Here is a 12,603-nt window from a genome sequence, read left to right on the forward strand (position 1 = left end):
CCTCGTTCATCTACGGATTTTTGTACTGCATCCATTGCAGCATCTCTCACTGTGTGCTCAGGTGAATACAATCTTTTATAAACATGTGAAACGGTTTACATTTCATATAAGTCCTCTAATGGTAGCAGACATCCCTGCGCGGGTGGAAGATTTACTAGTTCGACCCTCGCTCTCTTTGGTAATTGGAGGCACTTTTTGCTGTTATCTTCATTTCGTCATCAGCCGCGTTCAGGTATTCACATCATAAAGTCCAGCCAAGATAAAAGAAAAGTGACTACGACGTCGAGTTTTTGGCTTGTTGTGAGTAAGGTCTCGTCTACTTGTCTTAGATCAGCGAGGATTTCTGCGATGGTATAATCAGGTTTTTGCCTCACATGATAACTAGTTGGGATGCCGAGATGTGCGTATGCCTCTCCTATATATAACGCCTTAATTACCGTATCGTTAATGGTAAATTGTACCGGCTGGGTATTTTTGCCAGTTATGCGCCGCGTATCACTTTGATCTTCGCCGGAGGCCGAGAAGCGATTAACCAAATGATATCGCCGAACATCTTTGTGAGTGCGAGGCACCCCATAAACAAAAACTACGGTAGTTTCGTTCAAGATTTTTAAAGACAGAGGAGGTAAGCCGCAAAATATTCCTAAGACATGTAGCTCACTCTACAAAGTCGTTGCTGTCTGTAAACAGTCCGGGGTACACAAGAGACCAATAGGTGTGAGCGAGTTAAATTCACGATCTTACGCCCTAGCTCATCCAATCTTATCTAAAGACATCGGCATTTATATTTTCATGGTAGTCACCGGAATGAGTAGATTCAAAAATCAATAGACCACCTTTAACAAAACCGTTTCAACCTCCGATATTATGAGGCTGCGATTCTTCTGTTGGTTTTTTATTTTTTGTATAGTCTTGGGGTGATTTCTTCTCCATACTACAATATGGTACTTTTTCCAGCAAAAACCAATTTTTTAAAAGTTTCCTTCGGTGATAAGCCTATGGATTACGAATGGTTTATTATTTTGTTACTCTAATTCACAAAAAAAAAACTATAAATTATCAATTGAGCGTAGGGTTACACTCATTAGAAAAAATGGTGCTAAATGTAATGAATTTTTTTCACAGAACCATATAGTTTTCATCCCTTCGAACACCTACATTTTTATCTTTAAAACCATAACCATAACCATAAACATGTTGTCTAGTAATATCAGTAATTGCAATAATTAGTGCAGTTAGTTTATTCTTTTTTATTTGATTTTATTATACATAATCTTTAATTTTGCTTGATTACACTATTAAGGCAGACAGTGACTTGAAATATCAGCATGCATTTGATTCATTTCCTTGTGAAGGTTTTTTTACATCCTGTTTTGCAAATTAATGTAAATAAGTATTTTGCCTCATTTTATCACTATACCTACTTGTAAATAAATAATAGAACGTGACAATTGCAAAGTTATAATCAAAACTATTTTCCATACTATAATGTAAACGAAAAGAAATTGCAATGACTTCAAACAACTGCATACAAATTTTTGTTAAACAACTGCATTCAAAAACGTGTTCAAAAATTAAAGATATCGATTAAATCCGGTTTTTAAAGGTAAACAAAATTAATGGTATACGAGGTTGATACTTAAGTTTTGAGATAGATAAATAAATATTTATAGTTGGACGGCGGGGCTTTCTTGTTTTACAAAGGATTCTCTATTAAATTCAATATAATTATGCATGCATAACCTAACCAATTGTCAAAGCATTTTTTCCATTCCAATTGAGGTATAAGTAATTATCCAGAAAACACTAGCAGAAGAGTGAAGCGGAGAATATAGAAGACTTTCAAATAATTACAGAAAGGTAAGAAGAGTCAGCAAGCAGTATGGGCTATAGTCCGGAAGCCGGCAATCTCGAAACACCTGTGATCGCGGAATTGCAAAATTTTTATATAAATCGACAGCCATTAATTAGAGGAACAAAATGCACTCGTCAAGCGTCGATTTATTTGACTGAAAGTAAAAGCAATAAAAAAGATATTTTAATCAACTGAAATAAAAATAAAGACGAAAAAAAATTTCCCAATTTCCTTCGTTTCTATTTATCCTTTTAATTTAAAATATTACGCTTATTACAGAGTGAAATAATGTAGTTGAAGGCTTATTGCCATTGATGAGAATCGAATCCATATACAATAAAACTGGTATGCGCGATATTTCCGACCGTTTTTAGGCACGCATACCACGATATTTTAAAATTTAAATAAAAATAAGCAAATTAAAAAAAAGTTTTCCCGAGTGATGGGGAAAGTTAATCCCCAATCACACCCTTTAAATAGGTAAAACGAATTTTTTTCATTAATTCACAAAATTTCCTATCGAATAGTTTTTTAACGAAATCCGCAATGACGGAAAAACATTTTTGTATTTTTTTAAGTAATTATTTTTTTTTCATACTTTTGGCAAAATAAATCGACGCTTGACGATTGCATTTTGTTCCTCTAATTAATAGCTGTCGATTTATATAAAAATTTTGCAATTCCGCGATCACAGGTCTTTTGAGATTGCCGGCTCCCGGACTACTACACATGAATTTAAATAAAACTAAATACATGCACTTCTCGAAAATGCAAGATCAGAATGCACAGTTACAAATTGTAAATAACCACATTGAAAAAGTACAGAAATACAAATATCTAGGGATTTGGATTTTAATTCGAAAAATGACAGTATTAAAGAGATAAAAGTAAAAATGAGAAACTTCTTTGGATGTAAAAACTTTAATGAGGAATTGAAACAAAACATGATAAAATGTCACATATACTCAATCCTTCTGTACGGAATGGAGAAGGCTGCGTAAAACAAAGCAATAATGAAAAAACTGGAAATGTGCCTTTGAAATGGGGATATTGAGAAGAAAACTACGAATATAATGGATAGACAGAATCGCAAATGAAGAAGTTTTACGCAAAATGACAACACAAGGGGAATTATTGACGTCAATAAAAGCCCGCAAATTAGTGTAATGAGGGGACAATGATACGAATTCCCGAGATCGAGTATGCAGGGAAATATACAGGGAAAGAGAGGACGATGAAAAATATCATGGCTGCGAAACTTAAGAGAGTGGTATAACTGCACATCAAACCAATTGTTTAGAACAGCTGTGAATACAAATAGTCATTATGGTCGCTAACCATCGTTCGTGACACTTTAAGAAAAAGAAGAAGATTGAAGTACCTCCAAAACATATGATTTGAACCCATCGCCGCTTCTTCGGTTGTAGACATCGCAATTTGTTTTTGATCTACGGAAATTAGAAGAAATCATTGGGTGCCACACAAGGACTGTACGGCTGATGATGACCTATCAATTCGATGTTTTGACTGTTCAAAAATGTTTTTGTTTGAACTGATACGTGAGATCTCGCATGATTCGTTTTCCGCGATTGGTTTCCCTGATTTTGTCGAACACTTCTGGTAAAAAAATGCTGGTGTACCATTTAGAATTGATCGTTCCATGTTGCTCTAATGGAACGGTGGCTACATGTCAGTTATTCCGAAAAACAGGCATTATGCGGTAAACAATACTAACAAATATTTTTGACAGGATGGAACTAATGCCCAAGTGCGTCTCAATCTCACGGTATGTAACATGACGATTTTGCAATATCAGTTTACGCACAGTATCGATGTTTTTTGGCACAAGGGCCGATTTTGGAAATTCATCCTGTTGCGAAGTGCGACCACGATTGAATTCGGAAAACCAGCGACACACGGTTCGTGACTCGAGATAGCGCTTCATCACCAAAAGTCGACACTGTTGTTTGTTAAATCCAAGACGAAAGTCATAAAAAATCATCGCAAGAAAGTGTTGGTTATTTGATTCTACTTTTTGACCAAAATGAAATTTTCAAGTATCTGTAAACAGCGCTAATAACACACGTTCTTATGGCAATGTCAAACTTTATGATGGCAATGTCAGATTTGATATATTCACAACAGTGTTGCCATATCTCAAAACTAAGTATCAACTCTCGTATTTTTCTACTTCCGTTATTAATTCACGTTTTTTTTTATTCATTTGCATTCATAAAGAATGTAAATTCTGAATTGGTCAAGAAGCATGAAAAAAGTACCGTAGCGGTTCATTTTTTCACGCTTTGGCGTTAAAAAAAGTGCCGTAACGTGTCATTTTTTAACGCAATTATAAAATTGTTTTATCAAGATAGTGGGCTGTGAACGCTTTCTTTCTCATGTCAATTCGTTTCTCCGATAAATTGTCACACTTTTATTTCTTGATATTCGTTCAAGAAAATCCGTTTTGTGTCTAATTAAAAGGAATGTATTATTATTAGTGATGGAGAGTAATAGTGAAGAAAGTTTAAACTACACACCAGAAGATGTTGTTGAATCGGCAACTGCAGTGACTATGAATCTTCTCCCTGAGAAATCCAGGGAACAGTATTTAAAGGAATACAATTCTTTTATGCGTGGCATAAATAACTTCACAGAAAGAGTGTTACTATCTTACTTTGAAACTAAATCCAAAATATGGAAGTCATCAACACTTTGGTCGACTTAGTCAAAACTGAAAGACACCCTTATGGTAAACAACGATGTAGACATCAGTAAATACTCGAAACTCATTGCATATTTGAATCAGTCGGCTATAGACCCAAAAAATTTAAAACATTTGCACGTGAAGAAATTAATAAGTTTCTGTTGCAAGCTCCAGACGATCATTATCTCATGCATAAGGTATGACAGCAAAAAATTTTAATGTAAGCTTAGATATTATTTGTAACATCTTTTCAAGTTGCTTTAATATTCGGAATCGCAGGAGCTCTGCAAAGGGAGGAATTATATAAAATGAAATGTAACGATATTAATAATACCGGAAATGTTTTAATTATCACAGTACCTGATACAAAAACTCATGTTCAACGTCGATTTACTGTTATTGGTGAAATATTTGACTATATTTGAATATATTAAACTTGGTAAACATTTATAAAAAATATAAAAAACAAGACCCAACATCAAAACAGATCATTTCTTTTTGCAGTATAGAAATGTAAAATGCAAAACCCAAGTTGCAGGTATCGATACCTTTTTAAAATATTCCCTGGCTTATCGCTTATTATTTGAATTTACCTAATCCAAAAAACTTCACTGGGCATACATTTCGACACTCTTTGGCGTCTCTATTAGTGGATTCCGGTAGTGATATAATTCAACTGAAGAAGCACGGTGGGTGAAAATCCAACACAGTAGCGGAGAGTTACGTAGACGACTAAATAAAAAACAAAATGGATTCCGCAGTGAAAATTTTAACTGGAACAACTAGTTCGACTTCAAACAACATTTTAAATGTTTACGATCCTACCAACAATGCAATAAGTACTAATACAACTATAGAGGATGTTATTTGTTGCTCACAACTGTACTTTTGATATTACTATTACAAAATAAGAATTGATCAAAATTTTGTCTAATTTGTTTTAGTCTACGGACGTAGAAAACATTTTATATGAAACTCGTGAGAGTTATATTTTCGATGTCCGAAAATTTATTTTTAAAAATTTATTAAACTCAAAATTACAATATTTTTACAAAGTTCAATGAACAGAATTAATTTCACAAGTGATTAACTACAATTCATTGATTTACGAAGATATATTGAAAAATTCTTATCCTACTATAGAACCAAACAAAATTTCGATGTCAAAATATTTTATTACTCAACATATTCTCCTCTTAATTGGATACATTTATTACAGCGAATCTGCAACGTCTCTAGACCTTTCACTGCAAACCAGACCTCCACAGCTTTTATTACCTCCTCGTTGGAAGAAAATTTACGACCTTTTAAACTAAACTAAACTAAAGAGATTATAGTCGGACGGAGCCAAATCTGGTGAATAAGCAGGGTGTTCTAGTAATTCAAACCCTAAATCACGAATTTTTTGCATGGCAATATGAGGTTTGTGTGCAGGGGCGTTGTCCTGCAACAACAAAACACCTTTGGACAGCTTTCCGCGTCTTTCTCTTTAATTTTTTTCCGTAGAGTAGTCAGTAATGTCGAATAGTAATCTCCAGTTATTGTTCTACCCTTATTCAAAAAATCAACCATGATTACTCCATCACAAAAAAACTGAAGCAAGAACTTTTCCAGCAGATTTTTGGACACGAAACTTCTTAGGTCTTGGAGAACCAGAGTGTCGCCATTCTATCTATTGTTGCTTTGTTTCTGGATCGTAGAAATGTACACCCAAGTGTCATCCATAGTAACAATTTGGTTTGAGAAGTCTGCATCGTTTTCAAATCGAGCACAGATCGAACGCGATGCTTCTACCTTTGTACACTTTTGGTAAACATTCAAACATTTGGGGATCCATTTTGCAGTATTTTTTCTCATGTCCAAATTGACATGAATTATATGATGAACGCGTTCGTATGAAATATTCAGTGCTTCAAATAATATCCGTTTTAGCCCAATTCGACGGTCTGATAAAATCATGTCTTGAACTGCATCGATATTTTCGGGGACTGACACAGAAACTGGCCTTCCCGATCGGTCATCATCTTCAATGGAAAATTTACCTCTTTTGAATCTTGCAGTCCAATTTTTCACGGTCGCATACGAAGGACATTAATCACGAAGGGTATTGATCATATCTTCGTAAATCTGCTTACCTCTTAACCCTTTCCAATACATGTACTTGATGATGGCTTGTGAGTCCAATTTTTCGATTTTCACAATTTCGGTAGACATCTTTTTTCTTTTAATTTATTGCGCAACTTTGGTTTACTTTTTTGATGTCAAACGTTACACTGACACTTCTAATAAGTTATTGTTCGTTGCTATGGTAACGCAATATTTTATTTATGCATGAAACTGGTCTAGGCTAACTAGATATCAATACATCCTCGTATTATTTACCACAATCTTATTTATAATAAAATAGATCCTTCTGCGTTCCTGGAATTTTTTTTCACGTAACTTAAGTGAAGTTTTTCACTCGTAGGATTTGTCGAATCGTCCTACACGTGAAAAAAAGTATTACTTTACTCACTTGTTGCATAAATAACTATTTGTTCATCTCGTGTAAAAATTTTGGAGTTCACTATATAATATATCAATTTGAATGAAATCATTACTCAATGTTAAGCATAACTGAATTAAATCTCGCAATTAAATAGAGAAACAATAAAAACCGTTAGTTCCAGTAGAACTAAATAATAATAGTAACAAAAAAAGTGATTGGACCAACAGCCATTTCAAAATTAGTGCATAGAACGTCGCATTAACACAATCCAAGTACCTACAAAATGCGGTCAGCTAGCAGCAATATCAGTTACATAATCTAACTGCAACTTAGTAACAGTACAGTGGCGTCAGAATAATTTTAATATCACATAATTTTTTTTAAATCAGTATTTTATAATATAATAAATCGGTAATGTATTGTAGACAATTTTCACAATCTTTTTGCCTACCCCATAATCCATACGATAAATTTTAAAATAATACAAATTCCTTTATCATGTCTTCAAGTGAAAATCTCGGAACGGTGTCTTACTAACCAAAAATAGTGTCTACCATTTGGTGACTTTATACGAGGGCATGTTTATATTTTGTCGGTGAGTGCGACAAGTTAAAACTTGGGAGTACGGAATCATTTGTTCATCCATCTTCGAGCAATTCTTGTATATATGTTACGCTCAAATACCGAAAATGGCCAGTGGCCGTTTAAAACAGCCACAACGCGTTCTGTGCGACTTACCTTTGCCAGAACGCGTTGTGGCTGTTCTGATATAGCCAGAACCCGAATGAAGATTATTTTAGATTTAGAAGACGTCAGCTCACGTAATAAAATGCTGATTATTAATAATCATTTGGTAACTAAGCACTCATTATTTGAATAAATGTTTAATGACAATGTTTTATATCCATATGTCAATAGTTAATATAACTAACCTAACCTAAGCTAACTGCGTCAAACTACAATGCAATTCAAAATGCCACAACAATTCCTCATGCAAGAAAAAGGTGGATATGCAGCGAAGATTGATTTTAGTAATATACTGTTTTACATTAAAACTACTGTTAATAATTTATCTGTTGACATATAAAAACGTTGTCATTAAACATTTATTCAAATAATGAGTTTTGTTACCAAATGATTATTAATAAGCAGCATTTTATAACGTGAGCTGACGTCTTCTGAATCTAAAATAATTTCATTCGGGTTCTGGCTATATCATTTGACATTTTTGATATAACTTGTGAACCTGCAACATGGAATTTCTTTTTTTTTCTCTTTTTTAAAATGCTTATGTAAAACTTATTTTATTATTTCTAAATAAAATATTAGGAATTATATCATAACAAAGTCCTACTTCAAATTCACATATTTGAAATATCCAGAAAAACGAATTTACGACGATTATTTGTCGAAATTGTTAGAAAAAAATGCCGAAATAATGTAAGCAAAAAGGGGTTACATCAATGACTCAAAAATATGTAACTACTAAATTTCTTAGACCTTTTAATATATTATTTCCAAATGTTCTTGATTTTAGGTCTCTTCTATTTTAAAATTACTTTTTTTAACAATTTTTGAAAGATTGATAAAAAATTGTCATTTCGACTAATTTTAATTCTTTATCAAAATATATATTTAACGTCAATTTTTTATCAATCTTCCAAAAATGATTAACAAAAACTAATTTTAAAATAGGAGAGATCTAAAATCAAGAACATTTAGAAGCATTAACAATTACTAAATATATATCAGCGTTTTCGAAGTGGGATTGTGGCAAAATTAAATTAAACACCTAAGTGTACTAACTCTAATATATTTCCTAGCTTTCGAATACGTATGTATTCATCGTCTGGGAAATAATTAGTCAAGAATTCGGGGTTTTAAAATTGTTTTTTCTCTCAAAAAACATTAAATTCGTCGATTTCTAAAATCAATATTCAAATTGACGCTTGATTTTATCGTTAGTGTATGTGTTATTGATTTTTACAAGTTCAAGTTGGTCAAAAATTGAATTTTCTACACTTAATCAAGACAATCATTTAAAATAATTAATTTGATTGTATTATTGATGCTTTTTTATTAGACAACTTTCATGCTGAAAGTTGAAAATTCGACGATAATCTGTCACAAAATTAAAAATTTGTAGGAGAATATATATATGTATAAAACATTATTAACAAACTCTACTAAATCAAACTACTCTTAAGAGCAATATAATGAAATTTTAGGGTCTAATTCCTAAAGTAGACAATCCTTTGTAGTCCTACTAAAAAAATGTTCTTCAACTTTAAATAATATTGTGTGGTTGTGTCGTAACAATATTTTGAAGTTTAAATGTAATGAGAAAAAATCCTCCTTTAAAAAATCTTAGTGCGCCTCTGTAATAATATCAGTGAGTTAAAAGGTGAAAGTAAAATAAAATCTAGCACGACTTTATCTTAATTTTACTAATAATTGGGGAGGATTGAGAAGTATTAGAATTATAAATGTTGCAAGATGTTTAAGGTTAACAGTGACGGCGATTTCCAAACAAAGAAAAGAAAAAAATATCAGTCACTATTTTTTTAATAAATGGAATATACGATGGTGTAATAATTTCTATATTAAAAAGTAGTGCCAATTAGAAAAAAACTGCTTCTGGTTTAAGATAGAGCTATATTTGTTTCTCTGTGCGATGATTAGTGAAACGAGATAATACCATAGAAAAATATCATAATTATGTAATGGAAAATTGGTACGGAAAAAAACGTCCCTACGTTACGGTGCCTATAATATTCATTTTCTCTGTCGTTCGAGAACTTTATCTATACTGCGCATGTTTGAGAACACGCAGAATCGAGCAGGAACCTCGGAAGGTAGATAAGTCGTTATCATTCTGTCTTTTTTAGTCGGAACAGCTTCCACTTAGAAACTGTTCATATAGAAGTATTACATATATATTAAGAGAAATATAATGATGGAAGGAAAACGATAAAAGAAATTAAAAGGAACGCTTGACAGATATATTCTTCTAATATTGGAAGACGAATTCTATCGAACGAGCAGTCTACAATTACATGTCTATGAAAATAGCGATATTCTTAACTAAACTTCTTTTTATATATGATCAAAATAACTACTTAAAAAAGAAGAATATTTAGTTTTATATGATGGGGTGTTGTAACAACTGACTTTTCCTCGTAAATATTATTCGATTTAAAAATAGAAAAGTTGTACTTGTACTTGTAAATGTGAGTGATAATAATAAAAAAATTCAAAATGTCAACATATAATAAGGACACAAAACAAAATCTCGAATGTAATAGTCAATTTTTTGAAATATAGTAACATAACTGTTTCATTATACCACTGGATGATAGTTCGTAATCTTTTTTTAATTTAAAATGATATCCAATCAACATCAAATAATTTATTAAAAGATATATTGATCTGTCCTTGAATGAAAGACATTTCATATAAAAAACCAAATAGACAAATAATTCAAGCAGTTTAAAATAATTATAATTTTTTTAATGACAGATTCTACAGCCTTGGCCTCCTTTGACAACTTGAAGATTTCGAAAGAGCTAAGATACCTTAAAAATGAAATACATTGAATCGATGACTTCTATCCTTTGATAGAATATAATTTTATGTTATTAAATATACCATTAAAGTTGTTGAAACAAATGTAAATACATTTATTAAACATAATTTTTCACCTGTTATGTGAAACTATGAAATTATTTCTGTATTTCAATTCACTAAATATAATGTAATTTAACCAGTGGCGTACTTAGAAGGAATCTTACGTCACAGAAATTTGAGTGTAGCTGATTTATTCATTGACCATTGACATTGTAACCAAAAATAAAATTAGTAATTAAAATAAAAATTTACCTGAATATGAAGATGTGGATGTTTCTAACAATTTAAATGTGAAAGGTATATGAACCTTCATCATATTCATTTGAGGTATTCTATGTGGTACTTGATGTATGGGTGTAGGAAATACAAAGTCTTCTCCATGCACTCGTAGTACCATCATGTTCCTGAAAATTTTTCATGTTTTTTATGTTATTGAGAAATTATTTTATATACTTTTTAGCAGTAAATAGTATATGACAAAAAGTTTATTCTTATAAATTGTATTTATGTGACTTCTATTTATCAATTGTTTTCAAGAAAAAATAATTAGAAACTGCTCATAATAGTAATTTTTATATATGAACAATTTTTAAAATTAGTATTCTATTATAATATTATCTATTATAGTATTTCTCTCGATTTTGAAACAAAACTTTTGCCATTTTGCCAGAATAGACTGTGAACATAAAATTCATCATCAAATATTTTACTATGTAAATCAAAAATCAGGTTAAAACAACAAAAAAACTTCTCAAATCATAAATTCACACTTTTAAAAGCAAAAATTATTTGAAAATTATTTGGTAAATAATTGGTTTATCTCTGTTGACATATAAATAAACTTCAAAGAATGATAATCTCTATCAAAATATTTTGATACAGGCCAAAATAGAGAAATATATATATATATATATATATATATATATATATATATATATATATATATATATATATATATGTATGTATGTATGTATGTATAAAATATTGGGTGAGAAGTTCTTGGTCAATAGCCTTTTAGGACACAAATAGTCGTTTTGTTGTAACAAAAATTTTTTAATTCCACTGGAACTGCAGGAATTTAAAATGCTGGAATATTCTATCCAAAATTCACACTTTTTAGTTTTAGTTAAAATGAAAATACTTTTATATTTAAACTGGTTACTTTATTTAAAGTCATGTGAGTGTAAATAGGAATGAGATTAAATACAGATAAATTAAAATTTGGAAAAAAATCTGTGAATTAGTTCTCAACAAACGTTAATGCATAATGGAAATTTTAACTCTTTAACGGAAATATGTATAGTAAATGAAAATAATTTAGTAAAGAATCAAATATAAAGTGATACGGAGCTAGAAAATGTAGGATGAAGAAAAACGGACCAAAAATAAATTATCACATGATTGTTTTCGTATGTACAGTAGCTTATTTTTATACTGTTTTTTTTTAAATTTAAAATTACCTGGTTATGAATAAAAACATTGCACAAAAACATAACAGCACTGCGAGCACCGAAATAATGTTCGACAATTCAGCTGCCGACACTAGTAACGTAGTCATTGTCTTTGTCACCATTTACAATAATCACTAAACATTTCGCGTTACTAATCCTGCATTTACAATGTAAACTGTTTACAAGAAATGAAGTATTGTTTGCTCGTACATTCCCCCTTTTAATATTTTGATTTGGCATTGACTACAGTCAATTTATGACATTGAAGTCCTTGAAGTGATCTCTTCTTTTTTTTGTAATACGTAAATTGTCACTTGTCAGTCACTCACCTGCCACAGTAGTTTCTCTATAATCGATTGTAGTTCTAATGAACCCTATTACATATTATTTAAATAAAATCCAATGAGTTAATTTTCATTGCTAATATTAAAATATTTAATTTTACTTCTAACGTGGTTTATATTCTATGCAGGATGCT

At 31.2% G+C, this 12,603-nt stretch overlaps 1 protein-coding gene across 1 annotated transcript in view; it reads right to left on the reverse strand.

Annotated features, from left to right (window-relative positions):
• The window catches only part of LOC130451523 (cell growth regulator with RING finger domain protein 1-like), a 36,358-nt gene extending 23,960 nt beyond the window's left edge, over nucleotides 1-12,398 (reverse strand). Inside the window, exons 1-2 of the mRNA XM_056790596.1 lie at nucleotides 12,135-12,398; nucleotides 10,927-11,078 (exon numbers count right to left, since the gene is read on the reverse strand). Coding sequence (XP_056646574.1) covers nucleotides 10,927-11,078; nucleotides 12,135-12,247 — 265 coding nt within the window. The 5' untranslated portion in view covers nucleotides 12,248-12,398. The remainder of the gene's footprint in view (nucleotides 1-10,926; nucleotides 11,079-12,134) is intronic.
• Nucleotides 12,399-12,603: the final 205 nt, after the last annotated feature.

The sequence above is a fragment of the Diorhabda sublineata genome, chromosome X, assembly GCF_026230105.1.
Source record: "Diorhabda sublineata isolate icDioSubl1.1 chromosome X, icDioSubl1.1, whole genome shotgun sequence".
In the NCBI taxonomy this organism is placed as follows: domain Eukaryota; kingdom Metazoa; phylum Arthropoda; class Insecta; order Coleoptera; family Chrysomelidae; genus Diorhabda; species Diorhabda sublineata.